General features: G+C 40.1%; 1 protein-coding gene across 1 annotated transcript in view; it reads right to left on the bottom strand.

Annotated features, from left to right (window-relative positions):
* Positions 1 to 21,857, bottom strand: part of LOC124795407 (serine palmitoyltransferase 1) — a 110,304-nt gene that overhangs the window by 11,254 nt on the left and 77,193 nt on the right. Inside the window, exons 7-8 of the mRNA XM_047259428.1 lie at positions 18,900 to 19,097; positions 12,851 to 12,962 (exon numbers count right to left, since the gene is read on the bottom strand). Of these exons, the coding sequence (XP_047115384.1) occupies positions 12,851 to 12,962; positions 18,900 to 19,097 (310 nt within the window). The remainder of the gene's footprint in view (positions 1 to 12,850; positions 12,963 to 18,899; positions 19,098 to 21,857) is intronic.

Here is a 21,857-nt window from a genome sequence, read left to right as displayed (position 1 = left end):
GACCATATCAGTGCTCTGAGTGGCCTGGCAGTGAACTTCGAATTCAGGAAAATATGGCGCAATAATATGTATTCTTGCTTTGCAAAAAACAACTACTAGATAACATTTTTCATCAAGTAAAGCTAAGCTTTACACATACAATACAGATCTTCAAAAAAATTTTGCTGTTTTTACCGAGCATGTGTTTAGGTAGAATCCCAAGAGCACAGCTTAAATTTCACTGCTGTGCACCAAATATTTCGTGGGTAACCAGCTGAACAAATGTTCTGCTGAGCACCTCAACTTTTCCATACAAAATTCAATTACGTGGGAAATTGTGCAAGAACTCACATCACACTTTTTTTTTTAAGGATGATTACACGTTTTGCCATCATTATTGCATAGTTTGTAATCTAAGAAAGAACTAAAATAAATATGAAACATTAAACTTGAATCTGGTCTTTTTTAATGAGTAGTACTCTAAAAGTTATCAAACATTAATGTGCCTGCAAAATTTTAAATAATGGCACAAATGGCTCAGCTTCTAAGCCTGACATTTTTGTAGGTGGCTAGTCCTGAAAGTGTTAAGTATTGAATAAGAGTTAAATGCTCTGAGATTTAAGAAATTCATCACACATTCTCACACATAACATAATTCACCTAGCGTAAAATGGAATTCACTTTGAAAGTAATGCTTCTCGAACCACCATTCGGAATATTTTCTAGCGACCTGTTAGAAATGTAATTAGTTGTGATGTCACAATCATCGAAAGCAGTTTGTTGTTATGAAGTATTACACAGTCTTTGTCCAAAAGCCTTTGACATATTTTGATGTCAGTAGATGCTTATATGTACAATGTTTTGTTGTTGTAAATAGCACAAGTTCTTTGCAACTGAAGTTTTATTTTGGTGTTCTTCTCTTGTTTATGTTTCATTGCTGCAGTATTATTTGCAGTAGCGGCCTAAAGTACAATTCCTTTTAAAATATCAGTTCTTACCTGTTAAAATTACAGAAATTTAATCGAAAACTAAAACAACGAGAAACTCCCAGAATCCGAAAAAATTTCTGGGTATTTCCCAGATGAAAAACCTCCTGGGTTTTTTCCCAGTTCTCCTGGGGTGTATGCACCTTGGATGTCAATGACATTGGGAGATAGTTTCATAGATCACTTTTGTGTAGCCATATGTCTTCCTAGCCAACGAATGATGGCTACGATCTTTAAGCAATATAGTGGTCCAGTAATTAAGAATATGGAATTGTTTGGAGGTTTTCTTATCCCTTTTGCATATGAAAAGTGTACAGAGGGCTGCCACACATCTTCACGGTGATATTGCAATCAGAGTATCTCCTTGTGAAGAAGTACCTGCATGGAATTACATGGATGTTCCATACATCGATATCCCAGGTTGGAGTAACGTGCAAAGCCCACGTTAAATGTGTACAGCATCAAAATGCTGCTGGAAGTCCATGTAGGAAAAATGTTGTAGGAAAGTTCTGGTAGAATGTACATACTTTTGGATTAAAGGGACCTAGCCGTAATCAAACATTATGTGAGATGACATACTATATCTCAGCATGGGTGATTGGTTTTGTTCACGAACGGCATTCGGTTTGTGTGTGCTCTCGGACACATACTCTGGGTGAGCGCATCTCTGGCCAGGGCTGGGGGGCCTGCCAGCACAAGGTGACTCCGTGTACCACGCAGTTGAGTGAGGGTGGCTGCACACATGAGCTCCTGTCACATTCAAACTAGCAGATGTGATGTCGGGTCCTCTGCTAGTGTGCCTGTTTTATCTTGTTTGCATTCACACATCTGCAGTGCAAACCATGACAGAGAGAGATGAGGACAATATGTCAAATTAAAGAGGAGACCAACACAATTTGCTTGTATGCAGATATGATTTGTAATTAAAATATATGGGAAGTTACAACATTAAGAAGTTTTATACGACTGAAATTCTGTAAATGATTAATAACTTACAATATTTATAGTACAAAAGTGATCCACCCTCCAAATTGTAGCTCTCAGTAATGTGCATTGACTGAATTACTCACATATATTACATCATAATTAATTAAGCTGTGAGCTACTTTTTAACTGAACTTTAATTAACATTCACCAAGTCAACTGATGCAAGAGACAGAGACAATTTGCAAGGAAGTATGAACCAATAGACATAATTACACACCACTTGCAACATTTAGTTCATAAAGTTCATAATTTTTATTGTGATTTTTAATTAAATGTTTATTACTGTGCATAGTTTTGACCACAATTTAAAAACTACTAAAGCTATTCTGAGTACTGCAATGGAAAGAGGAGGAAAAATCCTATAAGAAAGTGGTGCTATATTCATACTTATTGTAATAATAGATGGCACAGATATTATGAACTGATTTTTTGGACTGCAACAAGGCTTTACATTTGTTTAACATTAAGGTCTGTGCAAACTACTTCCTGCAAAAACTAAATGTAAGGTATCAATTACGTTTAGAATTTTAGTATCCAGGCAATGGCACATTCAAATTCTTGGTATCACATATGTAATAAAAGTTGTCTGTCAGACTGGTAAAAGTATAAAGTCATTAAGTAACATAGGTGTGAGGGGAGAACTGAAGACCTTAAAAGGGCAACGGCCATCTTGCTCCTTCTCACAGTTCGGAATGAGACTGAGGAGGCAAAGATCTATGCTGATCTGAGCAGTGATCCAGCCATGCAGATTTTCAGTGGTAGAAATTTTTCACGAGTTCATTGGGGACTTAGAATTTTTCTGCAATAGTCAGGACTCTTGCTTTATTTCTGCTGGTAGTTCAGCAGCACTTGTATTATTTTGTGTGAAGCTTATTCGGACTTTGTATTAGTTGCTCTGTGTCTGAATTTTAACTCAGTGTACCAGTGAGTATTTTCTGCTATTGATCGGTAATTGGATTTAGTACATTGTGTGTCAGTTGGACTCCTATTACACACAAGTTAGTATGGAGTTTAGCTTTGGTTAACTATAAACTGCAAACACTGTCTGTATTTTCCAGGAGTTCACTAGCCATTATACTGGAAGTTCAAGCTACTTTCAACTCACTTTATTCGTAATAGCTATCACCGGCCTACAAATTATGGTGTGAATTGTAAAGATAATAAGCTTTACTAGATAAACTTTAACAACTGTATCGGTGGAGTTATTTAACATCAAATGCACCTATGTTCAGCCTAGCAATTATTTGTCTATCTGATTAAGCCATCAGGGAAAAATTTATTAGTTTATTTATTATTTTAAAAAAAAGCATACAATAACTAAATGAGGACTGTATATATTCCCCAGAACAGACAAGGGGGAGCTGCTTCTTGAGTCACTTGAGCTGATGTTTTACTGTTGCAACTATTTCTCCTAATATCCTTCATACTTCAAACCCAACACCTCATTCATTATACATCTTACCAAGTCTATACTAACACCAACTTTTCCTCTGAAGGGAAGGTGTATAAACAAATCCATGGCACAGCCATGGGCATCTGCATGGCAACCCTCTATGCTAATCTGTTTATGAGCCATCTAGAGGAAACCTTCCTAGCCTCCCAAAATTACCAACAGCTAGTCTTGTTCAGTTTCACTGGTGATATCTTTATGATCTGGACTCGGGTCCAAGGCATCCTATCCTCATTCCTCTGCAGCCTCAACATCTTCTCTCCCATCTACTTCACCTGGTCCTCTTCAACCCAACTTTCTGGACATTGACCTCCACTTTTTTGATGGCTTCATCCCCACCTCTATCCAAATTAAATGCACTAAAAACTAAAGTACCTGAATTTTGATAGCTGCCATCCCTTCCACACCAAAAAATCCTCCTATACAGCCTAACCATCTGTGGACAGTGTATCTGCAGTAATGAGAACTTCCTTGCCCAGTATGCTGAAGATCTCATGGAGGCCTACACAGTCAGGAATAGCCCCCCCCCCCCCCCCCCTAGTACGCTCAGGTATCCCATGCCATGTCCTCACAGACCTCCTATCCCCTCAAAGCCCAAGAATCAGCTACAAAGGAGCACCCCACCTCCCTCTCTCATCACGCTGGACTGAAACAGGGCTTTAAAGTATCCCTCATCATACCTTGAAATTGGGGACAGCCACCTAAAGCGCACTGGCGTAAGCTGTTGCCAGCACACCAGTTGGCAAATATAAAGTGCGCAGATCAATTAGTAGGCACTGGATCAAGAATACCTATCACGAGAGAGAGGCCAGAGACACACCCAAAAGCAAAACCTCACTAACGCCCTCTTGACAGCACGTATTTAGGCCACTGCAGCTGACCGGAGGGCCTCACCTACCTACCTACCCACCCATCCTTCACTCACTCACTCACTCACTCATTCACTCAATCAATCATCTAGTGTGGCATCTGTAAGTTACTTCCAGAACGGGTTTAGTTCGTCACAGGCTAAGAAAGTGCATAGTGACCAGCTTACTGACTATAGTGGGACTATTACTAATGAGCTCTGTACCACAAACATAAACTCTATTCAAGTTAAGTAAATTTTCCAGTCTATGTAAATAAAGAACTGTATTAATCCACATTTGCATTTGTGTTGCAGAAATATGATGCTGACTACCTCTAACAACATCCTATCCCTTCCTTCCTTGTGGTACAAGACTCTAAGGTGGCGAATGAGGATAATTCAGAGGTGATTGAAGACAACCAACTTGGCCAAAGATTTTGCTTGCTTCTCTTGTGTTTTAGCTTTTAGGGGTGATTGTGTTCAAGCATTTCTATTTGCTAATTTTTTGTTGAGTTCTTGCATGTACTTCAGGAGGGCAGCTGCAGAACTAATCAAATTTCTCTTTTCAGAGGCTTTGCTTGCTTTTTGATATAACATATTTGTGTAAACCATGAATTCCCTGCCCCCTCCACCCCCTGATCCCAAGTCTCAGCTGCAGACCGTCAATGTGATGTATCTAACACAAGCTTTTCAGTTTCAGAACCAACAAATCACTGACTTACTGATGACGCTACAACAACTACCGGCTGAACAATCTGCGTAGGCTGCACAAACTCAACTGACCAACCGTTCAGACCAACAAGTGCCACCGACCAGTATACCAACGTTCTGGCAATTTAAGGATACAGAGGAGGAATGGACTGAATACCTGACTCCGTTCCAAGCACATTGTCGAGTTCATTGTGTACCAAGGTACTGTAAAGTTACAATACCTCCTTTCGACTGCAGGATCCCCAGTGTTCACGTTAATACAAAAACTATTCCCAACCACGTCTCCCTACGAACTCGTCTATGACCAAGTAATTGCTGCATTAACTAAATACTATGGCCAGCAAGTCCAAGTAGCTGCAGCTACATATCAGTTCTTTCACTTGTATAAAAAGCCAGAACAGACATACTGCCAGTGGCACACAGAATTAATGGGCATTACTAAGAAGCGTAAATTTAAGTGTGGTTGTGGGAACTTTTACAGTGATTTAATGATACATGATGTAATAACATTCAATGTCCCAGATAGTAGAATTCAGGAGCAGATCTTTAAGTACTCTAATCCATCACTTTCCCAAGTATTGCAAATCTTTGAGCAATAGGATTTAGTGCCATAGTGACCGGTAAGTTTGACCAGGCCCCGATTTGTCGGGTCGAGTTGCCCCTTTTTCGCGACTGCCCCAAGCAGCCACAACTGCACAGCCAGCCATGTAGACATGTACACAAGCCTGTGAATTTAGTGAAGTCTTGCCCTAGATGTTCTGCTCGCCATAAAAGACAGGATCACCCATCAAGTAACGCAACATGTTACATGGGTGGAAAAAAAGGCCATGTCCAAGCAGTTTGTTTTCAATGCAACAAAAACGACAATTTTGCCTGCTCCCAGGAACAACAGGCTCATGCACATACAGTTTATGCTGTGTTTTCAAAACCTACAACAAGTTCTGACAAAAGTAAGATTAAAGTTGTGCCGCCTCCTTGCTCTAGTGCTGTGCAACGATGTTCTAACAAACTATTTCTCTCATTGTGAATTGCTGGCTGTCGTGTGAACTTTTATTTAGACACAATTGCTTCAGTAAATTTGCTTAATCATGCCATGTAAAAACAGTTAGGCTCACCACACCTTTCTAAATCTAACAAGAACCCCACTGCTTACAATGGACAGGAAATTCCAGTGCCTGGACAGTGTAGTTTGCCTGCCACTTACAAATCTCACACTAGGACAGTGAATTTTACTGCGCTGAAATCAAGAGACAGTGAGAACATATTCAGTTTAGGTGCCTTTGATTTGTTTGGACTTAGCATCACAAACAAATGTACTTTCAGTGTCTGCTTTTGAATCAAAAGACAGTGTAGCTAGCTTGCTTAAAGAATTTCCTGAACTATTTTCAGAATGAATGGGAAAAGCTAATAACTTTTCAGTGCATGTTACATTATCATACAGTGCACAGCCTAAGTTTTTCCAGGCCCGCCCTGTTCCAATTGCTTTAAGAGACAAAGTAGCCAGTGAATTGAAAGAATTGCAAGATAATAGTAATTGTTCCCATTCAAGGCAGTCAATGGGCAAGTCCTCTCCTTTTGTTGCCTAAGCCTCCTCGTCACATTTGCATTTGTGTTGACTTCAAGTCTACAGTCAACCCACAAACAGTAGCTGATACTTATCCATTACCTTGCCCTGAGGAACTCATGGACAGGCTTGGCACAGGACATAACTTTTCTAAGATAGATTTGCGTGATGCCTACTTGCAAATTCCATTGGATGAAGAACCACAGAAAGTGTTTATTGTAAACACACACTTAGGACTGTTCGAGTATTTGTGCATTTGCCCTTCGGTAGTACTTCCACACCTCCCATTTTTCAAAGTTACTTGGAACAGCTGACTGTAAAAGTGCCAGTTTGTTCAAACTACCTTAGTGATATTGTCATTTCAGGTTGTACACCAGAGGAACACATTGCCAATTGGCATATCCTTTTTCGAGTGTTGCCGGAAGCAGGACTCAAATGTTGCCCCCAAAAAGTGAGACTTTTTTTCAAACTGGACTACAGTACTTAGGTCATGTGATAAGCAATCAGTGTGTGCACCCCTTCCTATCTCATTTGCTTGCAATCCGTGCCTTGCCTGTTCCTTGCAATGTGTCTGAACTGCAGTCAGTACTAGGCAAGATGACATAATACAATTGGTTCATACTGAATGCTGCTCAGATTGCATCGCTTGCGTCACAAAAATGTACCTTTTGTGTGGACTAAAGACTGTCAAGACACATTTCAGGAACTCAAAAATGCCTTGCTTAGTGACAATTCTTTAGTGCATTTTGACCCTGCCAAGCCAGTAGATATGCAAGTCGACGCTTTTTCTTACGGAATTGACGCTGTGCTTTTGCACAGAATTGGTGCACAAGAAAGAACTATTGTTTTTGCCTCAAAGTTGTTAATTCAAACTCAGTGCACTTATTCTCAAATAGAAAAAGAGGCTGTCGCTATTGTGTATGGTGTGACTAAATTCCATCACTATTTGTATAGTCACAAGTTCTTTTTAGTGATAGATCACAAGCCTTTGCAGTCTTTGTTTCATCCGTCAAAGCTGGTTCCTAAATGCATTGCTCAAAAACTGCAACATTGGGCTTTGTTGCTTTTGCACTATCAATATGAAATTGTGAACAGACCTACTGCAAAGCATGACAATGCAGATAACCTCCCAATTGGTCTGGACTCGGATTTTGATGCATCTGCCGTATCTTGCTGCCAAATCGATGTGCAGGGCTCTGAATTGCTGTAATCTTTTCCCTTGAATTACAGACAAATTGCAGAGGCCACAAAAGCGGACCCCGATCTGAGTATTTTGTTGCATTACATTCACACGTCTTGGCCTCACTCACGGAACAGTATTCAGAACTAAGTCATGTGCCTATACCTTGAAAATCGGCATAACCTTTGAGTTCAACAGGGTGTGATTCTAGTTGAAAATGACAATGGGCAATCAAGTGTGCTTATTCCCAAAGTGTTACAAAAGGATATGTTTCAATTGCTCCACCAAGGACATTGGGGAATTGTTCGCGCTAAGCAGTTAGTGTGACGGCACTGTACTTGGCAAGGGACGGACACCCATACGAACAGATGACATCACAGTGACGTGCATGTGCGGAAAACCAACCCACTCCACCACAGACATTCTCAGCTTGGCCTAAGACTCAATCCCTACGGCAACGAGTACGCATAGACTTTGCAGGACCATTTTGGAACACTCGGCACATAGTAGTAGACTCTTTCAGCAACTACCCATCTGCAGTGCCTACGGCTTCTACCACATCATGTAGCACCATTCAAGTATTGTCCTCCATATTTTGCATAGGTTTGCCAGACGTACTTGTGTCAGACAATGGACTGCAGTTCACATCCCATGATTCTGAACAGTTTTGTGAACGAAATGGCATTTGTCATCTAATAAGTGCTCCTTTTAACCCTCAGTCCAACGCAGCAGCAGAATGCTTCATACACACTTTTAAACAGCAGATCATGAAGCTTTGCACTTCCCACACACGGGAACAGGCACTGCAACTCTTTCTCACTGCCTATCGCTCCCTCATATGAGACAGACCATCACCAGCGGAACTTCTGCATGGCCGCCGCTACGCTATCGAATGCTGCTCCACTTGCTACATACCCACCACAGCATCCGGTGCCACCAATGGTCCGCAAGTATTGCTTTGCATTGTGCAATCTTGTTCTTTTCAAGGTTGATGGCAACTGTGGGCACTGTCAAAGAGGTGTGATCCAGGAACACATTGGCTCTTTTATGTACTTGATTGCAGATCCGATGGTTTGCAGCGCCACCACCAGAACCAAATTCGTGGGTGTCATCTGCCCTGTGATTCTGCTACTCTTCTTCCCCCAGATTCAGGGCCTACAGAACCGAGTAGCCTTCACAGCCAATTGCTGATGCCACCAGGGCATCCCAGGAGGAGTGTATGGATGATGTGGCCTCGCCCCTGCCATCCCCGCTTGCCAACCTGATGGATGTGGACCCATCGTCACCATTGCCATCACCACCCCCACCCCAGGACACGCCCTCAGGCCTTGACTTGTGCCCAGGCAGCAGTTTTCTGAAGGATGTTCCTGTTGCCTCGCAAGCCAGATGGTGGGGTTTGGTCGGAGTATGCAGTCCTCCACAGTCACGGCTCCTGGCTCATCTCTACATCCAGCATCCTGCCTCTCCCCCATTGTCATCCACATCCTCTCTACATGACAATGGTGCAGCATTTCAGAGGTTGGGGGGGGGGGGGGGGGGGGGGGGGCATTGTGCTGGTGTAAGCTGTCGCCAGCAAATCAGTCAGCAAAGATGCAGTGCGAAGATCAATTAGTAGGTGCTGGATCAAGCATGCCTATCACAAGAGAGGCCAGAGACATTCCCATAAGCAATATCAATACGCCATCAACATCATCTCAACAGCATGTATTTAGGTCGCCACCGCTAACTGTAGGGCCTCACTCACCCAGTCATCCAGTTTGGCATCTGTCAATTACTCACAGAGGGGGTTTAGTTAATCACAGGCTACGATAGTGCATAGTGACCAACTTAGTGACTACAACAGGACTATTACCGATGAGCTTGTACCACAAACATGAACTCTATTCAAGTTACATAAATGTTCCAGTTTCTGTGAATAAAGAATCGTATTAATCCATCAGTGCATCTGTGTTGTAGAAAGAGGACATCGGCCACCCATAACAACATTCCCTCCATTGCTTCCTTGCAGTACAATACTCTGCACTAAGATCCTTCCCACTCCTCCTAAAGTGTAGTTCCATAATCCCCTTAACCTCCACAATGTGCTTGTCCATGCCTATACCTCTCCCACTCCCAACATCTTGGTACAGGGATCAAGGTGTAATATCTGCCCAATCCATCGACCCATCACCTCCTACTTCAGTCTTGTCACAGGCTTATCCCACATTGTCCATGGCCGAGTAACCTATGAAAACAATGACCTCACATACCAGCTCTGCTGAAAATGCTGCACGGCTTTTTATGTTGATATGACTACCAACCAGCTGTCAACCAGGATGGATGGCATTAGCCAAACTGTTGCCAAGAACAATGTTGACCAACTGGTGGCACAACTTGCAGCCAAGCATAACCAGCTCAATTCCAATGGCTACTTCGCAACGTGGGCCATTTGGATCCTTCCCCCTCCCCCCCCCCCCCCCCCCCAACCAACTTCTCTGAACTACGCAGATGGGAGTTTCTTTGCAACACGCACTTCACTCCCATAATTGTCCTGGCCTCAACTTCCATTAACACACAGTCACTACATCCACCACCCAACAGCTCCCCCTTCCTCTGTTGTGTCACCCCCTGCCAAGTCAGATCCTCATGTCATCTTCAGTGTGTGCTGCCCACAACTGGCTCTGACAACTGTGCATCACCCGCCCTCCCACTTTCCTAGCTTGCAAACCAATTGCCTCCCTCTGAGCCATTAGCCACTCACCCCCAATCCCTTTCCCTGACTCCCGCCTCTCTCCCCCTATATGCACCCCACCTGCCAGAAACCTCCCAAAAACAGTTTAACCCAAAAGAATATATATGCCATTTATTGGAGTTACAACTTTTATGTCAGAGGCTAAGAACTCAACTTGTGTCCAGCTCTCCAAGTTGTTAAGTTGCAAACATATGAAGCTGTTGCACTTTTGAGACAATGTAGGGTAGTAGCAAGGGAATTCTTCCTGTCTGTTAATGAAAGTCTCATACATGTTGAAGCATTTCGATTCCAGCATACTCAAAAACTACAGTTTCGACAAAGTTCTGTCCAGCTGCACTGACATGGTTGTAATGCAAGTTATTTCAGATGCAGAAAGTGAAAGCCATGAGAAATCAAGAAACTCAAATGTGGAAATATCTACATTCACATAACAAATATTTTTGTTTGAGGAATCTGTAGAACATTAAATTTAGAAGAAGGGCTAACTCAGCCACAAATTCTGTAAGGAATGTAACAGACATTCCATTGGCCCCTGGGGCCTTGTTTATCCTTGTCCATGCCTATTCCAATCCTGCTCCCCGCCCTCCCCCCCGGATCACTTCATTGAGAATGACCCAGGTGCAAGACCAGTTCCATACACACACACACACCACCTCCTATGACATCCCAGTCACAGGAATTTCCTATCCAATAAAAGGCAGGGACACATGTGAAAGCAGCCATGTTATAAACCATTTAGATAAAAAAATCTACTCACCAAGCGGAGGCAGAAGACACACATAAAAGAGGGTTGTAATTAGGCAAGCTTTCGGAGCCAGTGGCTCCCTCTTCAGGCAGACGGGTTGAAGGGTAAGGAAGTAGGGTGAAGGAAAAGGACTGGAGAGGTCTAGGAAAACGGGTACATTTTGGGAAAGTAACCCAGAACCGCAGGTCAGGGGAGACACTGCCACTGCTTGGTGAATAGATTTTTTATCCATCCAATTAAATTATTTTGTCAAAAATTGATTGTGTTTGTTGTTATATTATCACATCTTATAAATCAGTTACACTGCAATTACTGGGCAGCATTCTAAGTGGGCATGACAGAACTAACCACACGAATGCCAAGCTGCAAAAATTACCATCCACTGCCAGACATGATATGCACCACAACACAAATGACTTTAATAGCTGCTTCACTATGCAAGCCATTTGGATATTCCTTTCCAGTACGAATTTCTGTGAACTCCTCAAGTTTGAAATTCTCTCTCCAGTACATACTGCATCCCCTCATGATCCCTCATTTGCCTGCTCCCTTCGCCCTCTCCTCTTTCTATATTTCTTATATCCTCTTTACCCCCTCAGAACTCCATTTGTTTTGTGCCATCTGCCATTCCTTCATCTGACAAACTATTCAACAATCTCCTTGCTTCGTGCGTCCTTTCCTACACATTCCACAGCCCAAGCAATTTTTCTCAATAATCAGTGTTGCCGTGGCCTCCATAGAGTGCGTTTGGGTGTCTGTGTGGTTGTGCGAGTGAATGTGTATACTTTCTGGTAAAAGTAAAATGAGAGCTCAAGAGCTAGTGAATACGGTTTCCTGTTACACGTATCTATGAAGCACCCATCAGTCTCTGTAGGTGAGTGGTTGCTGTTCCATTGTTGTATCCAATCAGGAATTTTTATTATTGCTATATCTGAAATGTTTGTACCATTAACAGCAAATCTTCAAGACAGTAATGTTCCAAGTAAATTAAGAAACTTCTAGCAAAGTACTATGAAAGTATCAAGTCTGAATCATAAAAATGGTTTTTTCATCATACACTGAAGCAATTAGATGTACAGAAAAAACCCTAATGTTTATGCCATTAACTTTCCAACCCATAGCATAAATAAATGGCAGAATGGGTGCAGCACACACAAATGGCCATTCATATGTTGGACACAAAGAGAAAGGAAGAGTCCATCTCTGATAGTGATCCATCATCTGTGAAAGTGAGGAAGTAGTTTTCTGGTGTAGTGAATGACAAAATCATCAAGAGTGTCAATGTAACTCAATTCATATGTTAACACTTGAAGAACTGTGAAATTCTTACAGTTGAGGAACAGGTGAAAAGTGAAAGGGAGGAGTATAGTGGGGAAATAAAAGGAATCTGTTACACAAAAAAGAGCCCAAAGCATAATTGAATGTGGAATTATTGTATATGTACACAATAACAAAAATCCAGTAGTTGATGTTCATTTCAAACAGCAGGATGTTAGAAACAAAAATTTAACCTAGATGTGTATTTTTTCCTCACCACTGTATAATAATTTAACAAACTAGGTCAAGAAATTATACATGATGAGAAATATAAGCCAATCCACTATACTGAAATAAAGAATATAAATATACATTTCAAAGTGTAAAGAGTATCTTTACAAACAGCACATTACCTAAGCCAGAAAGACGCTGATGCTCCACAATGAAGGATGTTCCTACACAGAATCCACCAATTGTGCCTAATGTCCATTCCATGCTACACATTATCAGGTCAACATCTGCAAGCTGTAACAGGAGAAAGATATAACTCACTGTAATGTGTGTCAACACTATAATCTATTAATGAAGATGCCTAACAAAGATTACTATGACATTTAAACAACACAAATTCTGACACACAGTAAAATTATATGAAATTATATTTTCAGATGGCAATTTGTTTCCACCTTCAATCTCTTCATTTCCTCACCATTATTTAAGCCTTTGTGTTCTTCTCACCAGTTTCTTACCTATCAATATTTCACTTTTCATCATTCAATCATTTTTATTTATTTTGAATCTTTTTTTCTGCATTTTCCAAGTTTTGTTATCCTTTCTTTTTTTTTGTTCTTCCTACATTCTAACTTGTTTGTTCTATTTCAACATCTAAATACCAGCGCATCTCCAGTACACTATCTGATCAAAAGTATTTGGACACGTATTAGAGGACATTAATATCCTTTATGACAGTTTGAACTCTGCTGGGGACACTTTCAATTACGTGTCTTAATATTTGTAGAAGTATAGCAGCTCATTCTTCCTCAAGAGCCAAAACCACAAAAGGTAAAAATGTTGGTTGCTGTGGTCGGGAGCGAAGTCGATGTTCTAACTCATCCCATTGGGTTCAGGTTAGGACTCTGGGAAGGCCAATCCATTCCAGGAATGATACTGTCCACAATTTTTTTTTTTTTTTTTTTTATATAAATACTGCTTTGTGACGGTGCACTGTCATTCTAATATAAACTCTCATCATCTCAGAATTGTCCGTCTATTTGCGCAGTACACAATGCTGTAAAATGTATTCATATCCCTCTGTATTTAGCATTTTTGTATGTGTAATATGGAGACCATACCTTGGCTACAACTGTAATCCCCCCCAACTCCTAGCCTGTAACACGAACTCCTCTGTACATCACTGCTGACACTACACATTATGGCAGATAACATTCTCCAGGCATTCGTCAAACCCAAACCCTTCTACTGGATTGCCACAGGGTACAGCATGATTCATCACTCCAAATTACTTGTTTCCAGTCATCCACTGGCCAGTGGCGTCACTCTTTGCATGACCTCAAATGTTGCTCCACTTAGCACTGATTACAGAAATCTGTGGCTTATTAGGAACTATTATGCACAGTCATTGTGCGAGCTGGACTACAGATAGCACTTTGGAACTCATGAGTGATTCCTTCCAATAATTTCAAGTGATTTTTTAAAATCATCCTCCGCAATGTTCATCCATCAGTATATGAGATCAGCCCAGTCTTGGTTTAGCTGAGATTGTTCCTTGATGTTTCCGCTTCACAGTCGCATCACCAACAGTCAACTTGGGAAGCTTTAGAAGGGTAAAAATGTCTCTGAAGGATTTGTTACTCAAGTGATATCCAATGACCAGTCCATGTTCAAAGTTAATGAGCTCTTCTCAATGAACCACTTTGCTGTTACTGCTTATCTGATGACAACACAATACTCCCCATCTCCTTTATACTGGTGCGTCTGCCTCTCGTGACATCTAGTGGTCAATGCTGCATTACATGGAGTGTCCAAATACTTTTGATCATATAGTGTACATTACTTTTCCTAGTCTTTCCTTCTCTTGTCTTTCATCTGCTGATTTTCTCACTTGCTTACTGTTCCCTATGTCACTTTTGTAAACAGTACTTAAATTTTCTATTCTCATCTGTTGCATTCACAGCTAACGCAAGTCTTATCACTTAATGTGTGACTGTCCCTTGATTTGGTTTCTGAGTTAAGTTTCTTAGGTATTTCTTAAAAAATTTCCTTTCTCCTCCTTTTATTTTATCATACCTATATCTAACTCAAGAATTTTTAACATGTTTTGTTAACCTGAATATGTGTAGTAGTATTCTACAGCATTTCAATCTAATTTGGTACATAAATGATTTTATTATTTTTACTCTATGAAATATATTGAGACCCAGTTTTCAGCAGCAGCAGCCTGGGCACCTACAATGGTGCTTTACTGATATTTATAGTAGTTGTTCTTCAACAGTGAAGAGAGAAAGAGATAAATAGCGCCCACACTTAAAACACACACACACACACACACACACACACACACACACACACACACACCACATTTGGCTCCCAATATCAACATCATTTAGTATCACCCAACCCTAATCACACAGCTTACTCACAATTCTCATGGACTTTTCTTCTCATTCCATTTCCAAGCGTGTTGCACACATGTTCACTTTCGTTCTGGATATACCGTCCATCACTCATTTATTATGTATTTCAAATAAAATGAAAGAGAACACTATATCTACAGTAATTATTGATCTTGTTTGTTAGTTTTCAGCTACCAAGGCTGTTGTCAGACAAGTATTCTCCTCAAAGAAATAGCACTGTGGTGAACAATTCTGGAAAAGATGTTACAACTGAAAGGTGTGTGGCAAAAACTCGAGAGTAAAAGTTAACTTTGATTACCCCAAAATCATAAAACAAATACACGCGCACGCACGCACGTGCGCTCGCACGCACGCACGCACGCACGCACGCACACACGCACACACACACACACACACACACACACACACACACACACACAGAGAGAGAGAGAGAGAGAGAGAGATAAGTGTATTCGTGTCGTATTAATGTAAATAAGTCCCCCTGACGTGAGGTTTGAACCTTTCAAATGTGTTGTGGAAATAAACTGAACAGTGAATCATAACAGCGCAAACCTGTTGTTTCATTCAATATCTTTGATTCAACAATTGAAATATCACAAAAAAATTTACACTGAATATAAATGAAAAAGATTGTGGATGAGGAAAAGGGCGGGGTGGGGGAGAGGCAGGGCATAAATCATCATGAGTCAAATCATACCATAGACAAAAATCATGCTACCATAAAATCCAAATTCGTAAATAAGTGTAATGCATCTTGTTTTTAACAATCATGTTCTTTGTATACTTCATTGACAGATTTTTTGAAGGAAAGAAATTTGGTTGTCTTTCCCCAAAATAATTATAGCTGTTATGCTTTACAAATGTTAATTTTAACCTGCATTAACTATAATATTAAATTTGTGATCCTGTATTTGTCACTTCCATCATCTGTTGTCCCCATTTATGCTACATTATAATGTTTGGTTAACAACAGTTACAGTTATTCTAGAATGAGTTCATCTGTCAGAAGGGGCATACATCAAAAGAAGACTCATGGATGTCTTTCTATAAATTATTAAGTACAGAATGTTTAGCAAGACTGAGTGAAGAATAATTTAATACAAAGATGTAATGCTATTTCCTGGCTTAATGCTATCTAATGGCTTATACCTTTCTGCTGCAAATGATAAAGCATAAATTTAATTTGTAATGGTATAACAGAAGAAAGATTTTTTTGAGAGCTAGCAAGATTCCTAACCTTTTTAAGTGTCTACTGATGACTCAACGCCTCAAATATTTGGTGAGTTGTTAGCTTCACTCCTTCTATTATGTATATTCCCTCAAGCACCTTACATTGCCATATTATTGTTCAGTTTAATGCTTTTCTGATGTATCAGTGTTAGTCTACTTACAAAATGCCTACAAATTGTTCACATTTTCAGCCTAAGGATGGATGTTCTATTGATTTCTAAATGATGGACAGCGTATAACAACTTGCAACTTTATCAACAACTTTCTGTGGGCTAGTAGCGTTACCATGTGTGTTGAAGTAGGTAAGCACTGGTATATAAAAGCAGGAGTCGCTCACAGTTAGAAGCCCTGAGCTGGAGCCATGCCAAAAGATAGATTAAAATATATTTTCCAATAACGTATTACAGAATTTAGATCATTTGGAAAAACAGCTAGTAGCTAAAGCTACACCTTGACGTGAGCTCAGCTTTGTGTGACAGGGGTTTGGAGCTTTGGGTTCTACGTGGTAGGGCTCTTATGAGCCCCTACAAGGCTTAACAGTCATAGCCTAAGGTACTCTACCAACCTTGATATGCTTTTCATGTTCTGCTACGTACAAAGAAGGGGAATCAATAGGACTCCTAAACTTCCATCTCGAATCTCAATCTCTATATCGCTCTGTTAAGATGTGTTGCTTTATTAATCAATGTTTAATACTCATGTTTTGATGGTGTTGCTTCTTGCAAAGGAAATTATATCCACTGTAGTGAAGATGTCAAGTTTGTAACTGTCTCACAGGAGTACACTAGAATCCGTGGATATACAGGAGGACCATAATTAAAGCTCCAGTTTCAAAAAGGCTGTAAAAAGAGAACCACTGCTCAGAATCAGATGTATTTGATGGGTGCATTATTGATGTCGGGCAAAACAACATGGAACAAAACCATGTAAAGAAATTTTTAGCAATAGATGGTGCTGTAAGAGACTTAATACAAATGAGGTCGGCTTCAAATGACACATAAATCACAATACCATCTATACTGTTCAATGTGCACTACCGCACAAGTCTGGCAGTCAACAGTTGTGCATTACTAGATAGGTAAGCCAATCTGCCATGGTAAGGTCATACCACATTGGATGGGAAAAATTAGTTTTTAACTGACCTGAGGCCAAAAACCACATAAAAAAAGAACAAAACAAAATGACACTTGTTTCTAATTGTGCTGGGGCCAAAAACTGCATAAACAGCAAAATGATGTTGGTTTGTAATTATTGTGAGATGGTGCAAGACATGTTCAATATGTTGTCCACCATTTTCTGCACTAGTTGAAATTGAGAAATAACATGTTTCACAATAGATGGGAGGGACTCATGGGGTCACATTCAGAATGCATCATGGAATGCATTCCTACAGTTTTAACTGGAGCACTGAACACAATATCTTTCTGATAACCCCACAGCCAGAAATCACATGGATTCAGATCAGGTGATCTGGATGGCCAGGCTGTAAAGAAATGATAACTGATAATTCTAGTATTTCTGAAATACCTCTGCAGCAGCTCCTTCATTCACTGTGCAAAGTGCAGAGGTGCGCCATCTTGCATAAAAATGACCCTACCAACACATCCTCCATCCTGTTGAAGGGTTGAAATGATGCTGGTGTGCAAAACACTCTCATGGTGTTTACCTTCTGCCAATTCCACTTCAAAAGAACCTGTCTTTACAAACTTTGCAATGATTTTCTCCTGGCTCTTAGCAGACATCAGACCAATGCGTTTTTTCATACCCTTTGAGTGTCTAGAACTCCTGCAGAGTTACTGGCACACAGTCACTCTTCTTGTAAAAGAGCTTTACCAACAGCGCGATCCTTCACGGAGACAGCCATGCTGGGCATCTCGGACGCAAAGTGAGGAACTGCTGCACATTTGTTGATGTGGATATTCTGGTCCTCACAGTGCCATCTATTGGCATTTTTTCCCTAGTGTTTTGAAACTGGAACTTTACTTTTGAACACCCTGTATTTGTCACGACATAGTGAAAGTTTCATGAATGATTACATCATGCCATTATTTTTAACTGCTGAGAAATCTACATTGGACTGAAAATCAGATGATGCGATAATCCCAAAACAAGCCATAAGAAAAAGTTAAGAAATTCACAATAAACCAATTAAAATTTTTGAGTAACCTTGCAAGATTTTTGAAGACTATTTCATAGTTTCCAAGAAGTTCCTTGCTTATAACTGTGTTTGTTTGATATAGTGCAAATTTCTTTTTATTACTTGAGGTGCATTTTGAAGGTTTCTTCACAATGGGTGTGTTAGATAGAACTGGCAAAAACATGTACTTTATGTAATAACTGATGTGGACAAAAGAATTAGTAGGGCTCTCGCACTTAAGAATTTGACCACACTGGTAACAGTTTCACAGATTTCTCCAGTATGGAAACCACAAGCTGCAACTGTGTGAAAGTGAAGTACACATGCAAGCCGCTTTTGGACATTTTCACCATGCAAGTCTAAGATATACAGGACAAATCATAGACAAAAGATTCTCATTAGTTATAAGTTATAATTTATAACTTGCAAAACAATACTCACATCAACTCCATAGTATTCCGTAACCCCTCTCCCATGTGCACCAAGTGTGCCAAAAGAAACACTTTCGTCTATGAAAATTCGTAATTTGTATCTTTTGCAAACTTCTATTAGCTCAGGCAGGGGACATATATCGCCCTGAGTTAAATATATTCCTTCAATTACTAAAAACTTTCTAGTTCTCTTCGCTTTTTTTGGATTCTGGAAAAAAAGAAATTTGATACATTAGAGTCATAAATTTACTATTACACAATCTATATTACTAAACGGCTAACCCAGTTCTTCTAGCTGCACACTGCCTATCTAATAGCTTCCAGGTGCAACAAAATTTTGCTTTTCAATATTTCATGTAATTGTTGCCCAAATATAAAAAGCTGTCATAATCTACTCATTAAGAATTATAATCTTACGTTATAGGTTTAACACAGAAAGTAAAGTATTTAAGTTAGGAACTGTGTATAGGGCTTGAGGCTGTATAACTCACGGCATGTAAATTACCCAGACTGCATTCCGCCAGTATTTGGGAATGAGGGGACTTAGCAATCTCCAACACATAAGTTCAAACCTTTTCTAAGATTTTTCTTGCTGACACCCCCCCATAAAATAACAAAAGGAAAAAAAATTATTGCTTACTGCATGTTTGCTGTTCAAACAATGAAACTGCAGCATCAGGTACCATGTTTTAATTTATTACTTCTTTACTACTAACTCTGTTCACAACAAATTTTGCACAGTATCCACATATATCACTACATGTGCTGGAAAAATTAGCTATATACATGGTTTAGGAGTTACGACATCATAAATGTTGATACATGTGAAAACTATGTTTTGCTTAAAGCAGAGCACATATTACCCAGTATATATTCATCCAGTGTTTCATAATGAGAGCACTTATTGTGTTCCAACAAACTTTAAATGTAATTTAAAACCTTTTCCAAACTACTACTCACTTACACACTTAACACCAAATATGTTACACATTAACTTCTTTGTAAAGAATCAGAGATTTGTAGCTCTTTTATACATGGGAGTTCAATTCTCTAAATACTGGTGTGCATGCAAGATAAGATCAATGGATGCTTACCAGGAATCTATAGAAAGAGGCTCTGGAAAGATTTCAATGATACTATCAAAGCACAATAATGCATTCCGCAGTGGGGAAAGTGGGGAGGGGAAGGGGGGGGGGTGTAGAATGAGTAGTGCATCCAACTTTTAAATGCAATTTGTAATATTCATCTCATCTTAGGTTTATCATGACTTCTGGAATCTCATCATGCTGACAAGAATTACTTGCTGTGTAACAAATATGAATCCATCTATGTAAACCAGTCAAACTGCAGTACCGGTACAAAACAGTTGGCCGAGGCAATGTGGACATGTTGGTGTATGGCAGTGTATTCTGTCTGTTCTGTTGTAGCGCTACACAGTGAGCGTGGGCACAATTAAATAGCACAAGCCTCTGCTTCTGGCCTAAAGAGGCTATCTCACATCAGCATAGATGGTGCAGCAAGCACTGCGCCATATGCAAAACAGCCTTACATAAACCGGCACGCCAGCCCTCAGTCACATTAATGTTTGTGTAACAAATGTACACTTCACTGTTAGACTGTGCCATAACTGACTCCTTGATTTCCTAACAGCATTCAGTTGTTGTTGTTGTCGTCTTCAGTCCTGAGACTGGTTTGATGCAGCTCTCCATGCTACTCTATCCTGTGCAAGCTTCTTCATCTCCCAGTACCTACTCCAACCTACATCCTTCTGAATCTGCTTAGTGTATTCATCTCTTGGTCTCCCTCTACGATTTTTACCCTCCACGCTGCCCTCCAATGCTAAATTTGTGATCCCTTGATGCCTCAAAATGTGTCCTACCAACCGATCCCTTCTTCTAGTCAAGCTGTGCCACAAACTTCTCTTCTCCCCAATCCTATTCAATACCTCCTCATTAGTTACGTGATCTACCCACCTTATCTTCAGCATTCTTCTGTAGCACACATTTCGAAGGCTTCTATTCTCTTCTTGTCCAAACTAGTTATCGTCCATGTTTCACTTCCATACATGGCTACACTCCATACAAATACTTTCAGAAACGACTTCCTGACACTTAAATCTATACTCGATGTTAACGAATTTCTCTGCTTCAGAAACGATTTCCTTGCCATTGCCAGTCTACATTTTATATCCTCTCTACTTCGACCATCATCAATTATTTTACTCCCTAAATAGCAAAACTCCTTTACTACTTTAAGTGTCTCATTTCCTAATCTAATTCCCTCACATTCAGTGTCTTAGTATATTTCTTCATATGGAAGTGGATTAAAGTTGGTTGCTGGGAATTCTGATATTGTGTTTGTGCAACATTATGATATTTTTCACGATGAATGTGGTATCTGTTCCGCGTGTTTTCATTTCATGGCTCACTATGGCCAATTTGTCAGCAGAAGAAATTCATCAGTTTCTTGTTGAACAACAGCAAGCTCTCACCAACTAGCAGCAGGCTCTCTCTGTGACAGTAAACAATTTTGCAGCATCTTTGACATGCCACAGTTCACTGCTTTTCACCATATGATGACTCTGCAGATGCATAAGAAAAACTCCTTCGGAAACATTTCAAAGCTTTTGGCATTGCCGACCCCAATGTGTGTAAGACTTTCTTTATGTAATGGATTTCTCCATGTGTTCATCACCTTTTGTGTCAGCTAGCTCCTCTTCAGGAACCTTTCAATCTCTCCATTTATGAAATGTGTCAGTTGTTCTCTATGTATTAATGCAAACTTACTCATGATATTGCTGCTCGTGATGAGTTCTGCCACTGTAAAAAGCAGCTGCAGTCGTACAGTTTGTGCAGGGGAACATCAAAGGCTTAGCCATCTTCCAGTTTATTACTAAAGGTCACTGGGCCTCATATGCTGATTTTATGGTTCGTGATGTTGTAATATGCTTAGCCCCTGATACAGAAGT

Source organism: Schistocerca piceifrons, chromosome 4 (genome assembly GCF_021461385.2).
Source record: "Schistocerca piceifrons isolate TAMUIC-IGC-003096 chromosome 4, iqSchPice1.1, whole genome shotgun sequence".
NCBI lineage: Eukaryota > Metazoa > Arthropoda > Insecta > Orthoptera > Acrididae > Schistocerca > Schistocerca piceifrons.
The sequence above is the reverse complement of the archived record's forward strand: the minus strand, read 5'-3'. Positions and strand labels throughout refer to the sequence as shown.